Source organism: Trachymyrmex cornetzi, unplaced genomic scaffold (assembly GCF_001594075.2).
Source record: "Trachymyrmex cornetzi isolate Tcor2-1 unplaced genomic scaffold, Tcor1.1 scaffold276, whole genome shotgun sequence".
In the NCBI taxonomy this organism is placed as follows: Eukaryota; Metazoa; Arthropoda; class Insecta; order Hymenoptera; family Formicidae; genus Trachymyrmex; species Trachymyrmex cornetzi.
This window is the reverse complement of record NW_017297438.1, coordinates 244,367-271,332: the sequence shown is the minus strand read 5'-3', so window position 1 is coordinate 271,332 and position 26,966 is coordinate 244,367. Positions and strand designations below refer to the sequence as shown.

The 26,966-nt window shown below is 33.9% G+C and overlaps 2 protein-coding genes and 1 long non-coding RNA gene across 3 annotated transcripts in view; 2 read left to right on the top strand and 1 right to left on the bottom strand.

The window, feature by feature from the left end:
• Positions 1-617: 617 nt before the first annotated feature.
• Positions 618-7,804, top strand: LOC108762091 (uncharacterized). Its single transcript, XR_001940152.1, has 3 exons — positions 618-790; positions 3,707-3,788; positions 7,730-7,804. It is a non-coding gene; the product is annotated as an uncharacterized LOC108762091 (long non-coding RNA).
• Positions 973-18,406, bottom strand: LOC108762088 (Kinesin-like protein at 54D). Its single transcript, XM_018508908.1, has 16 exons — positions 18,024-18,406; positions 16,228-16,465; positions 10,436-10,528; positions 10,276-10,354; positions 9,753-9,965; positions 7,717-7,854; positions 7,322-7,463; positions 6,958-7,052; positions 6,462-6,603; positions 5,622-5,740; positions 5,182-5,286; positions 4,984-5,113; positions 4,295-4,520; positions 3,724-3,871; positions 2,880-3,091; positions 973-1,848 (listed from the first exon to the last, which is right to left on the bottom strand). The coding sequence occupies exons 2-16, from the start codon at positions 16,446-16,448 to the stop codon at positions 1,386-1,388; spliced, it is 2,526 nt and encodes an 841-aa protein (XP_018364410.1). The 5' UTR covers positions 16,449-16,465; positions 18,024-18,406; the 3' UTR covers positions 973-1,385.
• Positions 18,407-20,200: 1,794 nt separating this feature from the next.
• Myo61F (unconventional myosin 61F) overlaps positions 20,201-26,966 on the top strand; it is a 21,460-nt gene continuing 14,694 nt past the window's right edge. Inside the window, exon 1 of the mRNA XM_018508937.1 lies at positions 20,201-20,471. The gene's annotated coding sequence lies outside the window, so the exon portion shown is untranslated. The remainder of the gene's footprint in view (positions 20,472-26,966) is intronic.

Genomic DNA, 26,966 nt, shown 5'->3' with positions numbered 1-26,966 from the left:
ATTCGACCAGTAAAATTGCTTAAGATAAATCCTCTAATATACAGTTTATTGTTTTTAATATTTTTTGGATACATTAAACGTAACTAAGTTGATAATTTTGTTCGTATTACTTAATAAAATAGTGCTGATTAAATTAATTGAAGTTTGATTGAAGTCGCTCTAATGTCTATTTCTATCAGTTTAAATTAACTTTAATTTACTGTTTATCTTTTCGAATTCTTGGAACCGGAAAAAATAAAAAATAAGATAAACCGAGATTAAAGTTACTCTACATTGGCTGCGTTCGGGAACGTCGCTTGGATGCCTCCGATGCCTCGGATTCATCATCTGTCCTTGTTTAACATTAAATGCGACGTTTCCGAACGTAGCCATTGGTAGAAATGAACAAATGCGACACGTAACGGATTTCGAAATGTTCGCGCGTTATGTTGGCGGCGCGCGAGAGCCAATTACAGCGCGAGTTCGCGATGACGAGTCACGTGACGCGCGTCGTGGCGCAGCGAGGGATCGAGATGCTCGAGAAGTGCGCGGCCAATCGGAGCGCGTTTCTCGCGACGACGTGTTCTGAATGCTCCAATTGCGAGCCGGAACAGTTTGAAAGTGTTCGCGAAGGAAAACGACACGCGCGGTCTTAACATCACGCGCGAGCTTCGCATTCTCGCAATCAGTCACCAAATGTCCGTCAATCGCGAACTTCAGGAACGGCAACAAACCAGCAAAATGACGACCCGGGATATATTTCTATAAGATTTTACGAGGAACGATTCTTATTATCGAATAAGAATTCACGGTTCGTGAAAAAAACGGTTAACGAGCCATTTTTTTGCACCAATGCGCATTCGCTATGTTGAAGGATTTAGAGCTCTGAATAAAGGAAATATAATTATGTTAATTAAAAAAATACAGGTATCGTAAATATTACATCTGTCTTAAATGTTAATTTAAAATACAGATATCTAAAATTGTTAAAGAAATCTACGAATTCTGAAAGAAGATATAAGGGAAAAGGACGCACGGATCTATATATACGCAAAAACTTTCTTTCAATCCGCTTTAATTCGTCAATCCTTTTACACAATTTTACTTTATCTATATTTTATTCTGTACAATTCCCGTCGGTTTTTTTTATTTTAGAAATCTTCGACGGAGACGATTTGCAAACTAACAGAAAGACTTTATCTGCCGTGTGTGTAGAAGTGTATTTTACAGTTACAATTATATAAGTAATCGTATATGATTGGTGTGTAAATAAACGTCACTCGGTCACTCGATGTTTCTCACAACAAAAAAGAGCGAGGCTGTCTTTCTTTTCTTTTTGCATGTAGCATTCCACTCAAGATGAAGCAACACCACTGTCGGGATCTCGTCCCCTCGTCGAAAGATTCTCAAAATCGGTCGTCGTCGTCGACGGGGACCGGGCTGCCGAACGCCCGGTGCTCGTCCTGGATCCTTCCCTCGGCGTTCCTCCTGTCCTTCCCTGTACTGGCTCGCGACTTACTGCGGTTCCGCGGTTCCGGTTCCGACGTTGCAAAGGACGAGGGCGAGTGTGATATCGGCGGGAAGGGGACAGTGGGAGCGACCGAGTCCGCGGAGTCGGGGGCGGAATTGCCGCCCTCCTCGAGAGAGCCGCTCAGGATCGAATCAGGCGATCCGTTAGATTGCTCGGCATGTATCTCGGTAGCGACATTGGTGGCGGTCGCAGCGGTAGAGGTGGTGGTTGTGGTGGTGATGGTGGTGATGCTGTCCGCAGCAGGCAATTCGTTCGACCTCGACCTCGACCTCGACGGCGGAGGCTTGCCCTCCTCAGGGACCGTCGAGGTGCGTCGCAAGGTCGTCCTTTGACCTTGACTGTCACCGCGTGTGCCTTTGGTTAGTTTAGCCGGCTTTGTCCGGGATTGGGGCGTACGGGTGGCAAGCGTCAAACGTGATATCTCAGAGAACGATATCCAGACAACACAAAATTCAAAATCGGGATATGAGATGTCTTAAAGGCGTCTTTAAAGTTTCTCAAATTTGAATAAAGAATCTTTGCGAGAACTGTCTAAAAGATGTCTTATTATCCCGATTTTAAATTGTGTTGCTTGGAACAGGATGTTCTCGGCGAGATAAAACTCAGAAAACTCTTGTCTCAGATCTTTAAGATCGAAATGTAAATAGCTTACATTATATATAATCGGATTCAGAATTTCTTCGAGATTATACAATTTTTTTTATTCTAGAATCGTTTGTAAATATTAAAAATCTGCAAAACATACTTTGTTTAATATAAAAGCTGAACAAAAACAATGACAAACATATTTTACTTACAATTAAACGAAGATTTTTTTCTGTCATTTTTTAAATTAAAACAGTTCAGATTCCGTATCAGTCAATGCATCTCGAAATAATAATTAGATACGGAACTTTCTTTCGGAAAAAACATTTCCAAAATTTTTCATCGCAGATATAGAGATTCATGTTTGCTAAGTATCACGTTTGATGCAATTCGATACGATTATTCAACGTAAGCTCCTTATTACAAGCTTGAAGTACATTTACATTCACTCAGTCACACAAGAAATATATCTCTAGAAAATATTTCTTTTAAAGTTAAAAAAGAAATAAATTATATATATATGTATATAATTTTGAAATAAATTATATATATGTATATAATTTTGAAATAAACTATAATGATATATAAAAATATAATATAACGATAAAATCAAATTTTTTGCAAAAAAAGAATTATACTATAATACTATAGCAAAATAATTATGTAAGAAATAATTATTGAATTATTGTAATAATATAATAATGTAAGTAAGGCGTTATGTATTCAAAAACTTACTCGTTAGATTAATCAATGAATTAGATAGCATTAAGAACAAGCCACTTACTGATTTATATCAACCGGCGAGATTCTTTGTTCCGGGCTGATCATAGACCGATTACTGTTGTCCCATGAATTGTGTCGACGGTGACTGTTCTTGTCCTTGTAGGCTTCGGCAATGTTATTGTAACTGCCAACAATCCTACGCTTGTCGAGCTCCTTCAATACCTTCTCTGGCATATTGCCGGCTGATATGTACAATCCGCTACCAAGAGTATGCTAAGAGAAGATATATATAGCAAAATTGAAAATATTATGTATGATGTATTTATAGAGCATGAAGTGAAATCTTAAATTTTTCTTAAAACACAGTGACATCTAATAAACTTTTAATCTAACGAGAACTCTCTCTCTCTCTCTTTTAGTCTCACACATTATTTTATAATGAATACATTAAAAAAAAAGTTTTTTATATTTATGACTGTATATCATATAATTATAGATACTATAATAGTATAGGTAATAATAATTATATTTAAATAATAACTATAATAATATCATAATTGTAATACCATATAATTATAGTCTTATGGAAAGAACGGTTTTGCTGAAACAAAATCTAAAAATTAAGCTAGATACAAATTTAAAAGTAATGTATTGATCTATTAAAATAATTATATGTTCAAACTACTTGCTGGAATGTTAAAACTTTTACAGTATTGCTCATCATGTTTGAGTTTCCTGTATAATTATTAATGATTTAACAAAATTATTTTTAGATCTATCTAAATTTTTAGATACAAAATTGTATTTTTTTATACACAAATATCAAAAATTTTTCTCTTACAATTAGTGTGACTTAATTCCTTCATCAAATACAATTTATCGTTTCAGGTGAATTTCAATCGTACCTTTGAGAAGGAATACACCGGACTGGGAGCAACATTCGGATTCGTCCAAACGTTAGTCGCACCAGGTACGTCTTCGTTGTTGTCATTCAAAAATAATTCCGCCGAATACGAAGGTCTCGCTGGTATTATGGGCGATCGGCAGCAAACTCTGTAAAATATCATAAAACATCTATCATACAGATTCGCTAAATACAAAGCGTTAAGTCTAAGAAAAAAGAACTGAGAGCTGAATTGCATTATTATGAATTTAGATAGAGAAAATTCAAACAGAACTATCTTAATCATTAATTTCATAAAACATCTTGTACATGAAATACGAAGGATAGCTCGTGTGATTCTCTTAAATTTCTTGAAATATAAATCTTTCGATACTGTGAAAAAAACATATTTATGAAGCTATACAGAATATTTTTAAAAGATTTGATTCAAATATAAACGTGACACGAAAGGTCAACAAAAATAATATAGGCACGCATTTCGTATATTTATCTGCAAGCACTAATAATAACATACACGTTTCGAATATTTATCTTTGAACGCTTGCATTGGAAATATTATTCAGTTGACTTACAAGTTTACGTCCTCAAGTTTCTTGAGCAGCCTCTCGTTTTCCCGGCAAACGAGTTCCTGATCCCGTATCACTTGGTCCCGCGTGGCATAGAGCTCCGCATTCTCTCGTCGTAGTGCCTCGTTCTCGGTGATGTATGCTTGGATCAATTGGCTCAGTTCCGAACTCTCCATCTCGGCTAATTTCTCAAGATCCACCGGTGGCGGTGTCACGGGTATCAGTCTTTCGCCTGCAAACGATCGATGAGGATAATAGAAAGAAAGAAATACAAGAATCATCAACGAGTTATTATTCTGCAAAATTAAATCTTAATTTTTGAAAGTGGCAATTGGTTTAATCGATTTATCACTATTATTTTAACATGAGATTATTAACATATTATTTTTGTGTATATATATATATATATATTGTTCCGTTATTTACTTGATTACTTATTGAATCATTAATTCTTCATTTTTCATTAGTAATTAGGATTTTTTTTATAAAGTTGATGAACGTAGAAGATTCAACAATTAGAAAACAAATTCCTATACTATTTTTTTTTACTCTTGTTTTAAAATTAAACCAATAGTTTAAATTATTTCTCGCATTTATCGTGACTATAGACATATACATTATATGTCTCTTGTAATTGTGTCTATTGTAATTATCGATAAGAAATGGATAACAAGTTAATTATATGCTAATAATACTTTTCGATTCGCTGCGGTGCATATTTTGAGCTTCGTTACTGAGATGAAGAGTCATCCTTAAATGGTCGTTTTCGGTTTGAAGAGCCCCCACTTCACGCTTCAAACTTAGAATAAGAGCTTCGCGTGGATCCTGTAAAGAAGTGAATGTCGGGCATTTAAAAATCCCTTCTAAAATCTACTCGAAGCAAATGATCTTACCATCACTATAATAGGCTTCGTGGAGATCTTTTTGGCTCTCGCAGCGTATCTCAAGGTGTTTAATGTTTCGTTGGCATTCGAACGAGCCGGTGAAACGCAGGCAACCTAAATATGTAATTACCGATATTGTTAAAGTTACAATTGCAAAAACTGAGTGAATTGGAATTTACATATATGACTAAGTGTTCATCGAGGGTTAGAGTTGGATTGGAGTGTGGGAATTGACTAGTCACAGTCAAGTATTCCCCTCTTACAGTCGAATGAGAGGGGAATGCTAGACTGTGGTTGGTCAGTTCTTGCACTCTGACTCAACTCTAACTCTCGGTGGAATAGAGATCATTAGAACATTTATCGCGTAAACAATACTGGATAAAGTTTTTATGGAAACATCGTTACCAATCGCGAATTAATTTGCTACAAAAGTCCACTTATCAACTCACCATTAACGTGACGCCATTTCCAGCAAGACTGTCGGCCAAAAGTTTTGTCAATTTACTGTCCCGATAAGGAATATGACCACTTTTTCGTTTTCCATCGCTCAAGGAAGCAATACAGTATCCTATGAAAAATATATAAGTGACATTTATCTTTTTGCGAGAGAAAATCAAATTTAAAAAGTTAGAAACCTGGCGAAATTATAAATAAAAAGTATCGTGCTTTCCTCGGATGATTTTATGAAATGTACTACCTGGGAAGACTTTTTGTGAAAAACTTATTATTTTGTTTCACGACCGTTATCGCGAAAGTTTATCGATTATTTTCCATATATGGAAGGCACGTCTTTTCACATGTCAGTAATTTAATAGTCTAGCTATCGATTACTTCAACTATTCTAAATAATAAACGCGCTGCAATTTCAAAGTCAAGATCTAATCTAATTTTCTGATAAATGAAATATTATCGCTATTTATAGTAAAATGATAGTGAAGTGTGACGCAATTTCATTTATTATAGTTTACATCAGGGCTTCTTTGTGACTGAACTAAGTATACACTTGTAAATATACACTTGTAAATATACACTTGTAAAATAAAATAGATAATATATAATATATTTGAAGTTTGATGAAAGTGTGAAATAGAAAGTTTTAATGCAGTCCAGTGCAGCAACAAAAAACAAGCTTATATAGTATCGGTTGTAACATGAACAAGTTTTATTTTAATTGTCGAGTTATATAAAAAAAATTGTCGTTCTTTCAATTCGGATATCGAAAAATATTTCTAGTTAAAAGAACGATAATTTTTTCTAAACACAGCTTGATATAATTAATCAGGACTCACCTAATACCATGAGACTTTTGTTAATATTGTTCGCCTCTTCCAAGGTCTTGCCCTCGCTCTGGGTTTTCTTCGTCATTTCGCTTCCAGCAAGGTCCACGAAATTAATTTTGCCTTGTTTCGAAATAAATACACCGTTCTCCATCTATGACGCGAGAGATACTTATATTAGCCCTCGTTATAAATAATTAATTCGATTCGCGTGGTGAGAAATGGCGGTATAAAATAAATTGGCCGGTGATGGAGAAAATTAATTTTGTCTTGTTGAAAGATGAGTACTAGTTATTCGTATATTTATTGTTTATTAATTTTTAATGTAAGCGAATGATTACACAGCGCAAAATAGCGGTAAAATAAATTGAACCTTTATTAGCGGCTAATAAGCGGCAGAAAAACCGATATGTTATTCTGATATTTTCAACGCTTATCTTTGAGTGTATTTTCATCTTCGTCTCAAGGGAAATATGAATAAATACCTTGAAATATCGTATTCACTTACTGCTTGCTCAGAAGTTATATTTACAGTCAAAATCGAATGGCTTCTGCTGGAATATTCATTCATATTGTGCGTACCGATCGATCTATTTCTCATTCCTATAAAAACAACGATTATTATATACAACATTATAAACAACGCTTCACAATTTCCAATTGATTTCCAATGTCTGAATAAAAATAACGAGGTCTTCGCACAATGGAATTCTAAAAAAACTGTTAGATACAATAAATATCATTTAGAAGAAAATATAATTTTAGGTATTATTAATTATGATGTGTGCCAGAGAAAATAAAAAATAATTCGAAAATTTATAGGATGGAATCTTATGACTTCCATGGCAAGATTGTTTATTTTTTAGTCTTACCTTCTTCGAGAACCGCCAAAAGATCGTCCAGTTCCTCACATTCTACCGTAAAGAGATTCTCGACAAAGAATCCGCGCGTCTTTTTACTCCATCGAACTGCCAAAGGTTTTCTCGAAGTGCCAGGATTTAAGAGATCTATCACCTATTTATTTATTTAGTTTATATATTTATTTATTTATTTTATATATTTATTTATTTATTCATACTCATTTATTTGTATATTACTATCATTTTTATAACAGAATTTACTCTTTGCGACAATAATTATAACTTTTTTATTTTACACGTGTAAAATGAAAAAAAAAGTTTATCTTTTCTTGTGATAATTGAAAAATAGACGCTTATTTTATTGTATTGTCTACTTAGACGATACGTTATCGTTTAAAGACACAGACCTTCTCGTTATAGATTTCCAGGAAGGAAGCTTTCAGCACAAAATTGCACTTTTCGTGTTCTTGAAGGACTTTGAATAGGTAGACGAAGGAACGGAAGACCAGACCATGGTCCTCCGAGTACGGATCCATTTTGTCGAACTGTTATAAAAAATGATTAAATTAACTTTATGAATACAAAAGATACAATGTAAAAGTGAATTAGTTTAACAGCACACACACACACACACACACATGATTTAATATGTATATAAATTTAAGATCTTAATTAACTTTTAAATAAATAAAAATTCTAATATATGTTTTATTTTATCAAATATATTAAAATAATTGCAATCAGGAGACGCGGTAGTGGCTCCGGCCATGTTAAAAAAAAAAGACTACAAGTCTCTTATCCTGAGCCACCAAAGTCCATTTTTGGAGGGTGCATAACTACTAAAATATAAAAAATTTTGATTGTTATAATATAATAATAATAAGGCTCAATAAATTTAAAAAAGAACTGAACGAAAAAAAGGGCTATGAGCCTAAAAATTAGTCGTTATAAATTGGCAATGTCTCTGAACACACTAGAGAGATGACCATTCCCTTAATAGCACAGAACATTGGCTATACATTGGCTAAGATTGGCTAAATATTGGACCAATATTGATTTTAATATTGGCTGTACATTCGTTTCCCAATATTGCGCCAATAATTTGTGCTACTAGAGTCCACTCTCATCGCATTGTCTGACATTATACTGACATATATGTACATTATACTGACGATTTACGAGATACAAATCTGTTTTAATCTGCATATTACTGTCCACTCTCATCGCATTGTCTGACATTATACTGACATATATGTACATTATACTGACGATTTACAAGATACAAATCTGTTTTAATCTGCATACTATGTCCAGAAGTTCACATTGTTACTGACTACAACAGTTGTACAAGTTTCAAGTTATACTGAGCGTGTTTTTATTATATTAAATACTGTGAGTATTATTATAATAAGTTTTGCGATTGAGAGCAAATTACAATTTTTATATCCTAATTTTTCAATATCTTCACCATTTCATTTTTGTATTGTAACATTGATAATGATCCAACAGGGATCGAAACGTTTCGTTGTATGGGCTGTTTTGTTTATGTTTTATTGTTTATTGCCGACAAATTATTTTTATATTATAACGAAATGACATGTTTTTATTCTGTGACTTCTTAAAATTTCTAATTTATAACGACTAATTTTTGGACTCGTTAGTCCTTTTTCATTCAGTTCTTTTTTGATTATTATATATTAGTTAAATTGTGTTATTTAAAATTAAAGAAATTATTTTCGTTGAAATATATTATTACAGCATTCTTTCATTATTGCTAAATAAATAAATGAATAATTATAAATAAATATGAATTAGTTTATTAATATCAATTTTTTATAACGTTCAAATAAATGGATAACAAAATAAAGCTTTCTCTGTCTCTTTTTTTTTATGTTTCGAATTCTCTATATTTTTTACACAAGAAATAATTACGAAATATATATTTCAGCAAGATATTTTTCACATACGGTTATCTATTTATTCCTCAAACGTAGTTTTTATTGATTATTTGGAAGTGTTGCTTTTTATTTAGACATGACCTATCGAAATTTCACTGTTACGTTTAGTTGCAAGAAGAGACGTGTAACTTGAACGCATTATCTTATCTACGAAAGACAATCAACTTTAACCTTCTGACTAGCTATGTAGATATTGATCACTAACGTCACCATATTACGTATCGCATTGTCTTTTGCATTATGTGGACGAACGTGTGTGTGCTGCGATATGATTAAAAAAGCACCTCGCATAACTTGCGATTTTTTCCGTTATCGTTTCGAAGGGTTATTCAAAAAATATGGAAATTAATATTTAGGACGGAACGTTATGATGAGAATTTGTCATGTTGTTTATTTGCATTATTGCTAAACACAAAATAAAAATTACACAATTGAAAATAATTTTTAAAAAAGACCCATAACAAAATGGTGACTTCTTCGCTTACGAGTCTCGGAGGCCCAGTCAGGGTATGCGTTTTGCCACTTCCGGTCTGTCCGTAACAAAACACGGTGCAGCTAAAGCCTTCCACCGCCATTTCGATGAGGTTCTTAATACCGGAGTACTGCAGGATATCCTCCTGTGTAGCATTTGGCTCGAAAACGACATTGTATGAGAATACCTTCGGCTTTTTGTCACCGCTGCTCGTAATCGCGTCGCACTGCAAGATAAAAGACGTATTAACGTGTTCCGTTTTAACTTGACTATTAGAAACAAGTTTTAATGATGGCATGGAAAAATGTGTAGGCAAAACTTGACTTCAGAAATCGAAAGATGCAGGCCGAACAAAACGAGAGGACAGACCCCCCCTCCCCCCCACATAGCATTCTTTATCCAAAGTAAGACATTCTTAAACGTCTTTAAGACATAAGAGGACACTTCTGAATGTCTTTGGGACGTTCAGAAGTGTCCTCTTAAAGATTTATCCTATATGGAGATCATTTTATGGATAATACAATATTTACACTTACATATATCTGTCCATCGCCAGGAAAATGCACGGCCATTTCTTCATGGGATTTAATTTCTTTATTACTGAGCGGACGAATTCTATAAGAAAAAAAGAAAATAATATAGACGATAATAACTTTAAGTCACTTTAAATCAACCGATATGAATCGAACTAAATACCTGACGACGACATTTATATTATTTTCTGGAAGTAGATGCTTCGTTGCAATTATCCGCTTATCGCCGTCTATTAATCTTTCAATGCTGCCAGCCCTGAAAGAACGTAATAACGTTATCTTTGAGATATATTATTAATACGTATTAATGAAATAAATTCAATTTTTAAAGAACAACAATGATTAATAAATTCCAGACTTTACTCATATAAATATAATTTATCCATATAAAATGTTTAGAAAGCAGAAATTAAAGTAACTTAAAACTTTTATCTGTATCTATCCGATAAATAAATATTTATTATCTTTGAAATAAAAAAAGTAATATTATTCAATTGTTATTAAAAGCAATCATCTTTGAATACAGAGTATTGTCATTTAAACTCTATATAATTAAAAATCTTCCTATATAAAAGTTGTTGTAGTTAAAGATCTCTTCATGGACATTCTTTTATGTTAAAAAATGTACGTAGGACGTCAAGCACAGCTGTAGTTATTATCATCACGTGCATAGCTATCGTTTCTATTATTAAACATCACGACCACCGATCTAATTCCGTAAATTAACGACGTTCCATGAATGCGCAATCGTAAATGTCCGATACGGAAATGTTCAGTCAATCGTCCGATTGACCTCTAATCGGGCGGCCATCCCTTATAATTCATAAGACACCAATCGAACCGTATCGAGTCGCGAGTCGATCGCGTGTTTGGCCGCAATATTCAGGCGCGATTTCTTTTTCATCTGGAACGCCATGGCATTCCGAGAGACCTTCCTCAATGATTTAGAACAACGATGTTGGTAAATATCAGATCGTCTAATCGATTACACGTCGCAAACGGCGATTCTTGAGAAGTTCTCTTTACGGAATACGAAATATCCTGTAAATCTCGTACTCAATGTGTTTGCGTCATTCCATGCTGAAACTATTTCCTCGAATGGACGAATATCGAATAGCTGGACACGAAATGTTGCTTTGGTGATTACAATCTTTGAAAGACAATGCGATTTGCATTTGTCGTGATAACAAATTAGTACAATGACTCTCGCGCGCGGAAAGCAAAAATTATTCAGAATTATTGAAAGAAGACTTTCTATTCTCTCTTTCTTTCCTTGCAGTCGATAAGCGACATTGAACTATATATTATAAAAGTGCGTATCGGCCACGTGTATATGATTAATATAGGAAAAGACATCTACAAGGACGACTTATTCTTGATTTTATCTATCCGATAAATAATTATTTATTCCTGTTGAAATTTAAAAAAAAGGATAACATTTTATCGTTATTAAAGGTAATTATCTTTGAATACAAAGTACGTTGCGTTGCCACTTAAACACTATATAATTAAAAATTTCCTTATATAAAAGTTGCTCTTAATTAAAGATCTTCGCTTAGACATTCAAGCTTTTATGTACATAGTACATCGAGTCGATTAAAAGAACACTTCTCATTTCCTTTCTCTCTCCATATTTATATACGGAAAGAACTTGTGCTTAAGTATCTAAAAATTTAGTCAGATACAGATCTAAAAATAAATTGTTGCTATAACAATAAGTTTGAGTGTCATACATAATTATTTTGATGATCCAAACGAAATTATTGTATTTAGCTAAAGTTTTAAATATAGCAAAAGTTTTGTTATCACTTGCAGTGTATAGCTGCACTTACGATGTATAATTAGTTGTCTGAAAATAATTACGTAAAAACTAAAACGTTCAGGCCCGTATTTAAAACGCGTTTTTATGTTAGAGCGTATTTATAGCATATATCACTCACATATAATAAAACTTTAGACATAAATGCGCGTTTATTTATCGATAAAAGTGCGTTCTGAATACAGGCTTCTATATTTCACGTATTCTTTAAATTCTTTGGAATAGGATCTCACTTTAAAATAGCGAAAATTGAATCAATCTTAAAAAAGAGTGGTTCAATTTTCAATCTTTAAGAGTAAGATTTACTCTTAAAGTTTTAGAGAGTGCGATAGTGGGTACCAATTATACCTTCTTTTTAATTCAATTGATTTGCTTTAAACGGTCTTTCGTGATCGTCTAAGGGATTATACGAATTCAGAGTAGCAGCATTTCTCTTTGTATGTACACATACGCGACTCACATGCGAGGTAACTTGGTGCTTGTTGTTTTACAAGTAATTGTCGTGTCACATGTGAATACGGTCGCTCACGTTGGAACTGTTTGAACGATTTCTATAAGTCTTGACCGCAAAAATCGCTCGGTTCACTAGAAAAAAGGACTCATGTTGCCCTCGTTGGTGTCTTCCTCAATATTATAATCATATACACTTGTGAACGATCGATACAATGGATACAGTGGACATACGCATATTTACAATACAGTTCGACGTCGCTTATCGATTGCAGGACCTTGCCGCGCGACCTCCCATATAGTCGTAGTCGATATCACAATGATCACTCTGTATACATTCGTGTGTAATTATTTCGATATTATCACAGTTCGTCTCTTTTTTTCTTTTTCGTATACAACGCGAGTCATTGGAAATAGAACGCTCGAACGTCTCTCCTGGTGAATGTCAAGATATGGAAAGATACGCGGAGAACGCAAATTCAGATGACATATTGTAAACATTTTCAGCGTTCTAATCCAACGTTTAATGTAAATTATTTTATTTTACGTATATATACACAAATTCGCGGCTGCGTTTAAATGGCGGAGATGAGCTTTCATGGTCACGGCGAAAGTAGGTGTGAAATGAAATGCGCAATTGTTATTCAAATACAGTCGCGTGTCGATTGCAAATTCAGGACTGTAAAGAAAACATTAGCGTGATAGATCGTCACTCATATACTGACAGTGAGTGATATTTCATAAAATATTTATTAGTATGCGATTTGCGTGATATATGTTTGTCATAGTCTATCGGAAAATTGGGAAATTAAATTACTCAATTTTGGGTGCGGTCAAAGTCTCACTACAAATGCTTCGAGGCACTTGATTGATCAATCAAAGAATTAAAGCATTTATAGTATTACGTTGACTGTATATTTTGTGTGGGCTGATACTTTAGCATTCACTCATTCAATTAAAATAATTTAGTACCGCTATTATCAAAATATAACTACAATACTTATGGTACGTTAAACGTTTTTTAAAAGGCATTAAATTAAATTACACGAGATTAATTCAAATTGTAATTGAATTAAACAAATAATTTAATGTCCTATAAAAATAGTTTAATATAGATTAAAATATATATAATTTGATTTATATTTTATATATAAAATATTATGAATATGTGTTATTTCATAACAATATGAAATTGACCATACGAGACTGAGAGAAAAACAGTAATGTTCCATAATCGATAAGCAATGTCAAAGTGTATGATACCGGAAGCGTGGAAATGCCCGTGCGTGTGTGAATTCTTAGTATCGATGCGCGAACCGTGGTGGAGTTTACACAAGTGTTCTATGTAAAATCGAATAAAAGTGGCAAACGCGCGCGAGTTACTGTCCCTCTTGATAGCCGCATCGTGTGTCATCTTTGTCCCAGATCTTCCGAACGATTTCCAGCTAGGAGAATCTATCGTGTCGGCCAATTTTCTTACTTATTGCAGAACCGCGAATCGATAGAGAAATTGTGCGAAACCGTATAATCTCGAAAGTCAACTACAAATAAGCGTGAACAATAATAATACGCTAAATTATATATCACTAACACTATGTTGTAAAGCGCTACATAGTTTATTGATATACAAACTATCATGTTAATATATACTTGTGTACTAATAATCAGATACGGCATCACATCAGCCACTCAGCTTCAGCCTTACCTTTGCATGTTCGAGTGCCTATTATTTGTAATATATAGTTACTATTTCTTTGCTATTTTATATTGTCATCCATACTCTCAATAGAGCTATCATTATTATTTTAGTTTACTTTAATTATTAATATCATTCAAAAAGTTTTGAACTCTCTCTCTCTCTCTCTTCATATTATTTATTATTTACATTTTTATAGCTATTTTTCAATTATATCTCTAATTGCAATTTTATAATGAAATTATGCAATTATTAATTAAAATTTTATAATATGTATATTATTATTACTACTTGTGTAAACATTTTTATTTTATCTTAAGCTATTTTTAAGCTTAAGTGAAATATACATAATATGTTTTGTGACGTATTTTGCACTATCTTTACCTATCGGTTTCTCTTACATAAGTAAAATGTGGCAATTATTTAACGCAAATGCCACTTGATTATGAAATATTAAACATTGATTAAAACTGTCAATTTTAACTGACATATTTTTGCATAAAACCTACGTCGACTTCCGTGCTTACTTATTAATTTTGCATGTAACGTAATCATTCTGATATTATCGCGACAAATTAAAACGATAAAGCTTATAACGTTTCGATAATCGAATTTTTCGATCACGTATTTGCGCGAATGTAATATGTCACTTCAACTTGTCACGTAACGATTGTCGAAGCGGTTTTTCATGGAGCGTTTATCGTCTTTCCAACTACATAAATTGATACGTTATTCCGTTTCATTGTCAAGAAAATTTACAAAAAAATTATGCGAAAACTTGCAATACAAGTATTATTACATACGTTTTAATACAAACTAAAATACATATCACATTATTTTATGAAATAATTTGCAATACTTTTTGGCAAGTTTACAAAGATTTATATTGATTATTTGAATTTGTTGAAATAAAATTGATATATTAAAACATATAGGTATGTAATATAATTTTCGGATTAAACGTGGACATAAAAAATAACAGAAACTTATTATAATTTATTCATAAAGACAGAATACAAAATAAATTGTTAATTTCTGACTCGATCGCCTGTTATCTTCCTGTATTAATCTTCTTTTTCGACAATGTCTTTACCATTAACGCTTTGCCATTTCGGTCATATATTTTTCGGTCAAGCAAATTCACGGTAATTTTGTCCCTGGAGTTCAATGATACAGTGTCCTTCATGTCTATTATTAGGCAGGAAAATGTGATATATTTTATCAAAGGTATTGTACAGACGCCACAGACGCACAATTATTATTTCTTACCATGACTTGATGATGATATTACTTATAAGTTTATCGTTCGAACAAATCTTTCGATAATTATAATTATAATAATTTTCTGATATAAAGAATTACTACTTGCAGACTAAAATGTCAGAGGTCTTTCTCGGAAGAAAATTTAATATCTCTAAACCATTATTATTTATATTTGCATTTTTTTACAGTTTATCATCACAGGTAACTTTGGCAGTATTTTGCTATGTTATTTTCACAAGCATACATATAAATGCATGGAATGAACGATTTTGTTGACTAAAAATTTAGGTAGGTACAAATCGAAAAATAATTTTGTAAGATCATCAAAATAATTATATAAGATATTCAAGCAAAAAGTCTTAATATTCTCGCAACCAACTTGAGCTTTTTATATAATTATTCTGATAATCCAACAAAATTATTTTCAATTCTGTCTATCTATCTAAATATATAGATATTTCAACAAAATAGTTTTTCTTCGTGTGCAAATGTAAGAAAATAAATGTAGTAAAAAAATAAAATAAATAATAATTCATTAACGTGCGATTATAATTAAGACACCAGGCTTAAACAGTGGGGTTTTCAATGAATGATAATCTTTACGAACGAAAGAAAATGTGTGCCAGATAACGGAAATACCACCTATAAAACTCAGGCACAAAGCAGTCTAGATCGATTCGCGACTCGTTCGTTCCTCTCAACATACAGTGATATCTAGAATACTCACTCGTTACCCCGCGAGTATAATAGTACATTTTTCCCCTTTCCCTTGGTGTCGGGACCACCGCTCTTTCCTGGACTACTTCCTCGAGAACCAGTTTGCTCGGCGGGACTGTTTCCTCGCGAGCCCCGTCCTCCACCTCTTCGTTCTCTCGACCTGCTGTTGTTTCCATGTTCTCGTTGGGGGCTCAGGCCGCGCGTCGGAGACGGATTTTTCACCAGCACCATTCGTCAACCTGCCGGATCTACATATGTTGTCTTAGTATTAATTTTTACAATCAATAAGTAGCTGTTGATATAGTAAATGTCGCATTTCGAAAGTATCAATTTTACACATATATGTAAATTATATGTAAATATGTACAAATTAAATTTAATAAAAAAAGAATAAAAGGCGTTGAGATACTTTTCAAACAAGATGGAGATATTAGGGTAAACTGCTGTTTACCGTGAGATTTATCACGCTTATCTTATCGAGATCTTTCCAGTAAACGCGCAAATTTAAACATTTATGCAATCACTTGCGCATTCAATGGTCAGCTAATTATGGGCTTTTCGTGCATTGTGCTCGATTCGATTGCAAATCCTCGCCAAGCTTCGCTCGCGATGATAATTAAGGGTTATCGCAATTAAAGCGAAAGCTACCTCGAAACGCGCTCTAGAACTGATTTTTGTGGAAATCAATTTTTCTGAAAACTGAAATATAAATAAATATTTAAAAAATACGAATACGCATAAAATAGTAAATAATAAGTACACTTGAGATATTTGATAGACACGTAATAAATATAATAAATATAATAAATTCAGGAATAATAAAAATGTAACAATGCAACTTATATAATATAACTTATTATGACTAAAAAATCTATTCATTCAAGGTTTTTTTCCAAGCAAAATCTCTCAATTTGATTCCCGAATAATAAATTTTTCATAATTGAAGACTTAATTAAAATCGTTCTATCGAAGCATTGAAATCGCTGGCCTGCATCAATGCTTGCAGGTGATGGGAGATGAAATCATTTTTTCTCTTCAATGAATGATATCACCGTTCGAAGGTCATGTTTTACTATCTTGTTGAAAGTAAAAGCAAACAAGAGAAACTAAATGACTCCAATAAAAATATTTTGCACAACTCACATTAAAAGACAGACTTTTAATGAGTCTAACTCATTCGCGTCAAGAAAAGTCGCTCGAAATTAACGATCGATTAAAACTACAGTTTTATCTCTTGATTAATTTATACAATATCATTTTTCAGTATTATTTCTGCTATGGTAGAATTTATTATCTGATGAAAACGTCACCAATTGACATTTATTATCGGCTATTAATTCGCGATGACTTATCAAACTTTTCTCGTCTCGCGTATAGTGTATAGAGAAGAGATGTGTTTTTTTAAATAAATATTACAAATTTATATTTTTTAATAACTAACAATAATTATTACCAATTAATAATTTGCAATTAATAAATTATAATAATCGATGCATTAATGAATATTAATAAATATAATTGTAGAAAAATATGACTTGGGGAGATAATATCGGTCCATTATTTATTCATACTATCTATTAATCTTGAAGCAAGAATCATTATTTTCCATTTACTACTATTAGCCGAAAAAAAGATAAGTTCGAATTCGTTCGAATACCAACAAAACGCTTATCTCGCTCTAATAGAGCACATAGGACTTACATAATTGAAAAGATTACTTAGGCTACTTATTGAACTTAAATCCAACGTATAACGTCCTCGAGTGTATAGTCGGTAGATACAATCTGCCGACGGAAATGCACTTACATTCGCAATTTCATGTATCGTCTGGAAAATTCTTGGCACTTTTTCGAAACGCAACTAGCACACGATCACCCACACTCACCCCTGCCGAACAACGCGTGTTTCTTTCGATTCGGTTAAAAAAAACGCGATTCACCCCGTCTATGTTATCGAGTAAGTGGCTAAAACATGGGAGGCAAGAGACGTTTCCGCTGCGTGCAGTAGCAACAACCACCGGCGTCGTACTGACAAACAGGGGTGAGTTTTAACCTGTGGGAGGCCATCGAGGGGCATAGTTTTCCTATAGTCGGTGTCGCGTCGATCGAAAGCTACGGCTGCTCGTCACAACAACCACAGTTATTGCTATTAGTCACCGTCACTACCACCGCTGCAATTCCACCGCCACCCTCGCCTGCAACACGGTCATCGTCCACGTGGACTTGAAATTACGTCACCGCGAACTTGACATCGATGATAACGACGACAACGATAATGTCGATTAACAGTAGACACTTCGTACCCACTAACGTAATGAGTATTATTAATTAAAGTATATTTTCAAAAATAATATTTATAAGCTTGTATAAAAGAAAACTTAAGCTTGTCTTAAAGAAAATTTAGAACCAGATCTGATGATCCAAAATCCGGTTTATTACTTACAGGAAATTCAAGTGTCCTCCAATTTTCATGAGCTTTTTCTTATGAGAATGAAAATTTTTTAAATTTTAATTATTAAGTACTCTTAAAATCATTCAATTTTTATATTTCAAATATTCTTTTATCTCTTACAATTTCGATAATTTTGGAAGATAATAACCGATTTTCTTCAAAGGGGTGTTCCATACTGTAAAAGTATTTGAGTCCTTATTCTTTATTCTTGTCTAGAAAATAACATTTAAAGCTCATCAAAATCGGAGAAAAACATTCTTACTAGTTCATTATTTGGATAAAAAAAACTTAATTTATACATATTCGTTATCTTCTCTCGAAGAGGATCGCGTACCTCTGCTGGGATTAATACCCCGAATCGAATAGGATGAACGTCGTCTCGGAAATTTGCCGTCTGAACGGAAATTCGATGTTTTGAAAAGCGCAACGAGTGAGTCTTTGAGACACCTGACATCGAATTTCCGGAGTACACGCGTAGTGCATCACGGAGTTGAGTGCACTCGATTATACATGAGGGTCGATTACATCCGACGAGGGAAAATGTGCCCGCATTTCTATCCACCTTAGATGTGCTTCAAGAAATAGCTTCTTTGTGGATTTTGCACAACGTCAGATGACAATTCTACAATAATTTATAACGATACTTGGCGGCACGTTGATGTTGGTGAGGCAATGCGTTCAATTTGTAATCGATAGCATCGGGTCAATTAGATGTACTGAGAAGACTCTGGAATATTAGATTACAATCTGCATTCTAGTATTCTCAGAAGAAGATTAAGAACTTTAAAGTATTATTTTAAATTTTAATTCTAAGAAAAATATGAAAAATATGAATTTGTTATATACGCCGTGTATGTAAAAATCGATTCAAGTTCGAATAAAAAAAATCCAAACAAAACACTGCATATAATTTATATTGTAGAACTTGAAAATGATTTGTTTTGTCAGTTTTGTGCATACATATTTAATTCTGCGTGTATATAGTTTATCTTTGCACTTCTATATTTATAATACAAAAAATACGTCACACATATTGGTGAAGGTATTCTATTTATACATATATTTCTATTTTAAGAATATCAAAAATATTAAAAATATTCTATTGTTTACGAATTTATGTGATATTTTAATCCGTTATCTATGTAACAAGTGGAGCTCAATGACGTAAGGCCGATCTCCAACTTTTCAAGAAATTAAAGAAATTTAATTGTATATACATACAAAATAAAAATCCCCTTGAAAAAAAGTCCCCTTACGTCAGACTTGGTTGCAAGCGTCACGCTACGAGAATCCGCTCCAAGACCCACGAAACCCACGGCCCCGCCAGGACCCCGCAAGGTTCACACAGGGCACCTCGCGTGCGTCATATACACACGCACACCAGAAAACGAATTCCTCTCTCCTTCTCGCCGTTAAGTCGTTCAGCCGGCTGGCAGCCTGGCCTTCCTTCCTCTCTACCACCGCCACCTTATGCCACCGGGGCACCAAAGAAGAGAACTCTCCTTCAGACCGGCAGTTTCGTGTGTTACACCGTGGCGTGTGCACCGAACACCACGCGTATTGTGGTCGCCGTGAGACCGTTATCCAACGACAACGACGGTTTTCCCGCGAGTACGTCGAACCCGTCGTAACATCAGGGACCGTGACTTCTATGGCTTACGAATCGTCGGATCGTGAAACGCGATTCCGTGCGCCCCCGTTCTGATGGTGACCTGACGACGATGGATAAACACGCCGACCGTCTGGACTCGTGAGCCGCCACTGAACCCGAGAACGAGAGTACTTGAAGCCCGCGGAACGAAAGTGAGTACGAGCACTCCGTTTCTTCCGAACACGCTTTATCGCGGTTCACCCTATCGTGGAACAGGGCGAGATGAACGTGGACGCAAAGTCCGTTTTATTTTTCTTTTTATCCTCATTTTTCGTTCACAAAGATCACGCAATCGATAATTGATTACGTTAACGGCACTTTATACATATTTAATTAATCGACACGCAATTATATGCCTTAGACGAATTTCTTTAAAATACATGTAGATGTATTATATATTCCATAATTTTAACTTTGACTATAATTAATGCTTCTCTTATTTAGTTTGTAGATGTATTATATATTAAATCGATTTTAACTTTGACTATAATTAATGCTTCTCTTATTTAGTTGATGTATATAACCAGTTCTATTTTTAATCTTAATAATATTTAATTAATTTACATGAATAAAAAGAGTTAATCTGTCTTACGTTAATTTTTATTATGTTATATTATTATTGTAAAATGAAATAGGTATTTTTTTCTAGATTTATGTAATATATTGTCTATTTAATTCTTTGGAGCTGACACGATTACTGACTAAAATCTGTAACACGATTACTGATTTTTGCTGAGTCTGTGATCGTTTAATTTACTTAAAAACCACTAATTAATTTTAAGGAACCAAAATGACGTAACTCTTATAAAAAGATTGAATACTAAGTATATTTTAGTAAGAATAATCCAAATTTGTAGATGTAATATAAAGAAAATTGAGTTGTTTGACGATGAGATTTATAATTGAGTGGAATAGACCCGCCGGTGCCATCAGCTCTGAAGATTAAGAGAGATTTCCAACATATAAAATTAAAAAATAGCTGAAGAAATTCGATGGTAAAGGGACATTCAGTATCGAGAAAGATTTTCAAGAATTTAAAAGCGCTCCGGAATTTCTTTTTCAAAGGGTTTTCGCGTGACCCGCGAATGAATGTATCAATTACAATTTATACCATTGGCGTCTGGTGTGAGTCACGAGAGAAGAAAATCACGACCGCAACTCACTCTTATTGAAAGAACACACAATCGTCGCAGATGTTACGACGTCACGAATATATCTTGAATGCACTGCAATGCAATCGCGTGAATTCGTATAAAGTCATTTTCAGCAAATGATCGAGTTGATTACACTTTGCGCTGTTTGTTATCTTGATACATCGCTTGTTGTACAAAGTATATTTATATCAAGAATGCTAAGGAAAAGCACAATTCTGTTTCTTGTTACGATTTCATGTTAAATCGTTTAATAAACAGACAAAACTATCTCACAATTGGATAAAATTTAGCATTGAGATAATTTTTTATTTTAATATTAAAATAATAAGTGATATTACAACATAATTGCGATATTTATTATTGATGTTAAAATTTATTGAAAGCTTATCAAAGGTTTCGTGGTCAAGATATTTTTTGAAAAAGCTGCTAAAGTACGTATGTTTTGAAAAGCGCAGTAGTATGTATATCGTGAAACAGTTAAGAGAGTGTTTTGAGAGGAGCGACTGAATCGTTGTCCGCTTTAAGCGAAGGTTAACGGTTTTTAAACACTTTGATGAAGATGTCATTGGTCTAACCAAGGCTAGTTTTACGTCGTCGTGTTATTACATTTTAAGTATAGCTCGATGCTCACTGGAATTTATCGAAGGATATTGTCAGATACGGTACAATTCTTCAATATTGTCTGCCTATAGTGTTATTTTTATAAAAATAAAAATTGTTTTTATAGAGAGTTTTCTTGACCAGTTTGGAAAATTGATTTGTCCTTTAATTGATCACAAATTCATGATAATTTGTAAAATGATGTTAAATTTCACACATTCATACAAGGGTACGTGCTACATTGCAAAAGTGATAAAAAGAAAAATTAACGTTACCAACCGAAAGATGACATTTGAAATAGGTATTGGTCAAATGGACTAATAAGTCTCTGGACTCAAAATCTAAATAGGTTTTCTTCAAATCGTACACCTTTTATTTGAAACTTTTTTTTTTAATGCATTGGTCTCGAGATATTTTGTGTCAAATTTAAAGTGGCCAACGTGTTTCGGCCCAATCAAGTATAAAATTTATAGAATCCCATGAAGATTTGACTATCTAGAATGTCTATTTCAAACGTGATCTTTTGACTGATAGCGTCAGTTTTTTAATATTACTTTTGAAATGTAAGACGTTTCCTTTCAGACTCGTTAAAAAATAATTTTTTTTCAAAAACATCTTTGAATTAATACATATTATCACGCTGCAGCTTGTAACTGTTACGCAATGACAATAATTTAATCGATGATCTTCCGCATTTTACGCAGGTCGATATGTCGTCCGTTAACAATAAGTGGCTCGTAGAACTCTCCTCAATTGACACGGGATTCTGCGTAAATAATAGTCTAGAATCACTGAATTATCTTTCTGAGAAGTGACGACTCGTTAGAGGTAGAAACACCGCAAGAATTCGGTCGATCTATTGTCTATCGGATTGTACGTCGCGTGCTCGTGGGATCATCGGATTTCATTCAACGCGTGTATACTCGTTAGGGTGCTCGAAAAGGAAGCGGGAGAAAGCGGACCTTCCTTCTTTTTAAGACAAAAGCAGAAATCCGATCCCCGCTCGCTGTGAAAGTGACGATTAAACCATTTTAGATGACGCCGTGTCTATGAATAACAATGAACGGGGGAATGAAATATGGGCTCGTAGAGTTATGTTCTTTGTAGAAACAGAACCGAGCCGGATGAGGAACTGCCTCCACTTTATTCTCGCCTCCACTCAACGCTGTCTCGCTGTTTCACACTTGCGTTACCAAACGTACGTTCAACAGTTTGACGGAACTGCCTCGGGGTAATTAACTTTACCTGACCTCATATTTTATTCAAAACTGAGAATCTCAATAAAGAGACCACAGACACAGAATGTAGACACTTATAAATTATGTAACAATTATGGTCAGAATTGGCACAAAATTGGAAATTAGGGAATTATCAGGGAAATTGAAAACGATCAGAAAAATCAGGGAAAAGTCGGGGAATTTTGCTACATATTCTGGAAAATTAAAATTCTTGGCTTTTTAAAAAAGTTTAATATATGTACATCACACCTACGCAGTTTTTTAATACTATACTAATTTAACGATTAAAAATGCAAGTAGTATCAGCAATATTAATAGTAATTTACATTGCTGTATGAATTAATCTCTCAATCTCAACGTCAATGATTTTCAAATCAGAAAATGCAAAAAATTTTAAAGTATTATTGAAATCAGGGAGAATTATAAAACTTTGTCTGGAAATCAGGGAAAAGTTATAGAATTTTAAGATGAGGATATATGTGACGACTAGAGATGGGATCGAACTCAATATGTACTTAAAAATTCGAGTCAAATTCAATAATTTAGTTTCATTTTCTAGGATTCGAGTAATATTCATAAGAAATAATATTTCATACTTCATACTTGCAAAATAATCGATCCCAAATTGCTGGTTTCGAATCTTACGAGTACCTGCAAGATTCAAAATATACTTACAAAGTATTTTTTATCGTACAACATCGAATCTTTTACAAGTAGTACTCGAACAGGGTTATTAACGAACAGAAATTCATATGATCTGTGCGTTCGAGGTACTCATAGAAGGTTCGAACCTATTCCGTTTAGGTTCGAGTCCACTTGGAAGTACTATTTTTATTTTTCGAGGTATTCGTAGAGGTTCGAATCTATTTCGTTTAGGTTCGAATCTACTTGGAAGTATTGCTACTATTTTTCGAAGTAATCATAGAGAGTTCGAAACTTCTTTGACAGATTCGAACCTACTTGTAAGATACTTAATCCCATCGTTAGTGACGACCCCCTAATAATGGATGGGAACAATCGTAAGAGCAATTACGGATAATTATATAAACAGCTCCGAATAAAATATAACTAATTCTTTCACTTGTATTTGTCGAAATAGAAACTCAAGCAGAAAACACGAGTAAGCATGTTACAAAGATTTGAGCTTTCGCTTCTATAAATAAGAGGTCACGCTTAGAAAGTGCTACGATAAGGGTATCATCAGAGTTATTACATCTGCGACTTGTTAAAATTGCGACATTAAAATTAAAACAAAAGAAAAAGGAGTAGAGGGAAGAATAATTTCGCTCTCGATTGCAATGCGAGACTAATGGACGAGAATGTTATCGCCGATGTTATTAGAGATCGTGTGCGTCGTGTATCATCGCGAAAACTGGCACGCAAGTAATTGTACCGAGACCGAAGAAACGTGGGCAGGACCGAGCGTGTCTGTTTCCCAGAAAGTTCGTATTTAGCGGCATGAGAGATCGCAAGAACTCATTGATGGAAAGAGAACAGGGACGGTCGCGATCGCGAAGGAAAAATAGAAGCGAGAGTTATGCGTCTCTCCCGCGACTGATTAATCGCGATAGAACTGATATGTCTTAATCCAGCCACTCTGGGTGCTATCTTCTCCGTTCTCCATTCAGTGAATACTTATGAGTTGAATTATGCGGTTAGAGACTCAGCGTTAGACTGACTGTTATTACAATGGGAAAAGTCGTAAAAATTAAATTTGAATCTATTAACTTTCTTTTTCTTCAAAAATAACACGATTGTCGTAACAATTGACGACGCAAAATAAAAGTTGTAATAGTAAATAACATGATTAATTATTCAGCATTCTAATAAAAATTGTAGTAATGGACATAATACACTGTTAGAAATGTTCTTAAATTTCATTAACTTTTAATGTACATTGGTGAATAAAGTTTAATTTCTCTGTAACTGAAAGGACTATTAATGCACATGTTAATGAAATTTAAGTTTACAGTAACTGAAAAATTAAGTGTAATGAAATTTAATATACTTTTATAAATGACATTTAATTAATCGTAATTGAAATAACTATTAATGTACATATTAATGAAATTTAATGTACTTTTACATTTACGAATATTAATAATATTTTAATTAAGCCTAATACTATTAACGCTTAATGTTTAATACGTTTATGTTTCTTACATGTCATTAACGTAAATTACTTTTCACTTACAGATCTCGTACTTTTTATTAACGTGTAAATTAATTTCTACAATAATGTGTTCATTAATTTCAATACACACGTTCATCACATTTAAGACTACTGTAATTTAGTTTTTATTTACATTATTCATTACATTTAATTTCGTGCATAACCACATGCTTCCTTTACATGTTAATTAAAATTCATTGAGAAATTTCTAACAGTGTAGTTTATATCATGTATAAATGTACATAATAGACATTATATTATTACTCCAGTATGGAAAATTAAAATTATGAGAATGGAGCGTACAAAGAAAATTTTTTACGCTCATACATGCGCACTCACGAATTGTTGATAATCATATACTTTCTAGAAACAATTTTCAACTTTTCTCAAATGTCCTTTGCTTGCCTTGTTCCCCCAACATTTTTATATTCGCGCATGTAATAATCACACTTATCCGCGCGCTGACATTTCACGGTTGGTGAATCTACGGTCTCTTGAGTGCAGTTTCCCAATTACTGGGTTGCGCGCAAGTTACATAACGACGGAAATCACATGAAAAATTTGTTATCCAGTCGTATTACACGATCACCTAAAATCAGAACAAGTTCCAGAGCGCTCACCCAGAGATCGACGCTTTTTCCATCCATCAGATTATAGAGGAACGTTACCTGTCGTAAGCGTCGCAGATTGGATTTCCGTCCAGAAATTAGATCGCATTACGACGACGACGACAGCGGCGAGTCGATACCGAGATCGGTGACTTTCCGAAATTATTTACACGTCAGCAATTCCGATCGACGATTCTTCGGTATTCGACACGCGAAAGGTCTCGAGAAGCAAAACGATTCAGCAGGTTCTCGTAACGCGACTGTTTCACTTTCGACACGGTGCGAATCGAATGTCGACGCACACGTGCGGAGTAAATTGTTGAGTAAATTGCGAGGAAACGTTAGAGTGTATAAAATCTTATTATTCCAAGAGTAAGATGTAACGACATTGTCTAAATTTTGTGAAGTGGAATCGCACTGTGAAAATTGAGCCAATCTTGGAAAAAAAGTGACTCAATTTTCTTTAAGAGATTTCTCTCCACAGAGTGGGCACCTAAAGTAATTTTTCGCGATTGGATTGATTGGTGTCGAGCCAAGAAGACGATCACCCGCGAATGAGGAACAACGTGAAATAACAAAGCATGGATAATTTTGTCCGATCAACGAACCGGGTAAAAGTTTATTCACCCAAGCCTAGATGATGCAGGGCTGACTTTTAACGCGTTGGATTCAAAGGAGGAGCGACGTGAACCGAAAATAGATCGGCGCTTACTTAAAGTTCGCCGTTAAATCGACTCGCGGGTCTTTCTACCCGTGCTTGTGTTGCCTGACTTCTTTTTATTGTCCTCTCGCCCTTCGCCGTGCCACGATTCGCTCTCGGTAGGTTTATTATTACACACAACATGCATATTCTGCCTCTCTCTCTCTCTCTCTC

What these genes read in the sequence shown, in the direction of transcription:
- LOC108762088 (XM_018508908.1), bottom strand. Translation starts at nt 16,448, where the DNA reads ATGGTGCTGGTGAAAAATCCGTCTCCGACGCGCGGCCTGAGCCCCCAA. An exon ending in AATATAAATGTCGTCGTCAG is followed by an intron (nt 10,355 to 10,435) that starts GTATTTAGTTCG and finishes TTTTTCTTATAG; the next exon opens with AATTCGTCCGCTCAGTAATA. An exon ending in CGAAGCCTATTATAGTGATG is followed by an intron (nt 5,114 to 5,181) that starts GTAAGATCATTT and finishes ACTTCTTTACAG; the next exon opens with GATCCACGCGAAGCTCTTAT.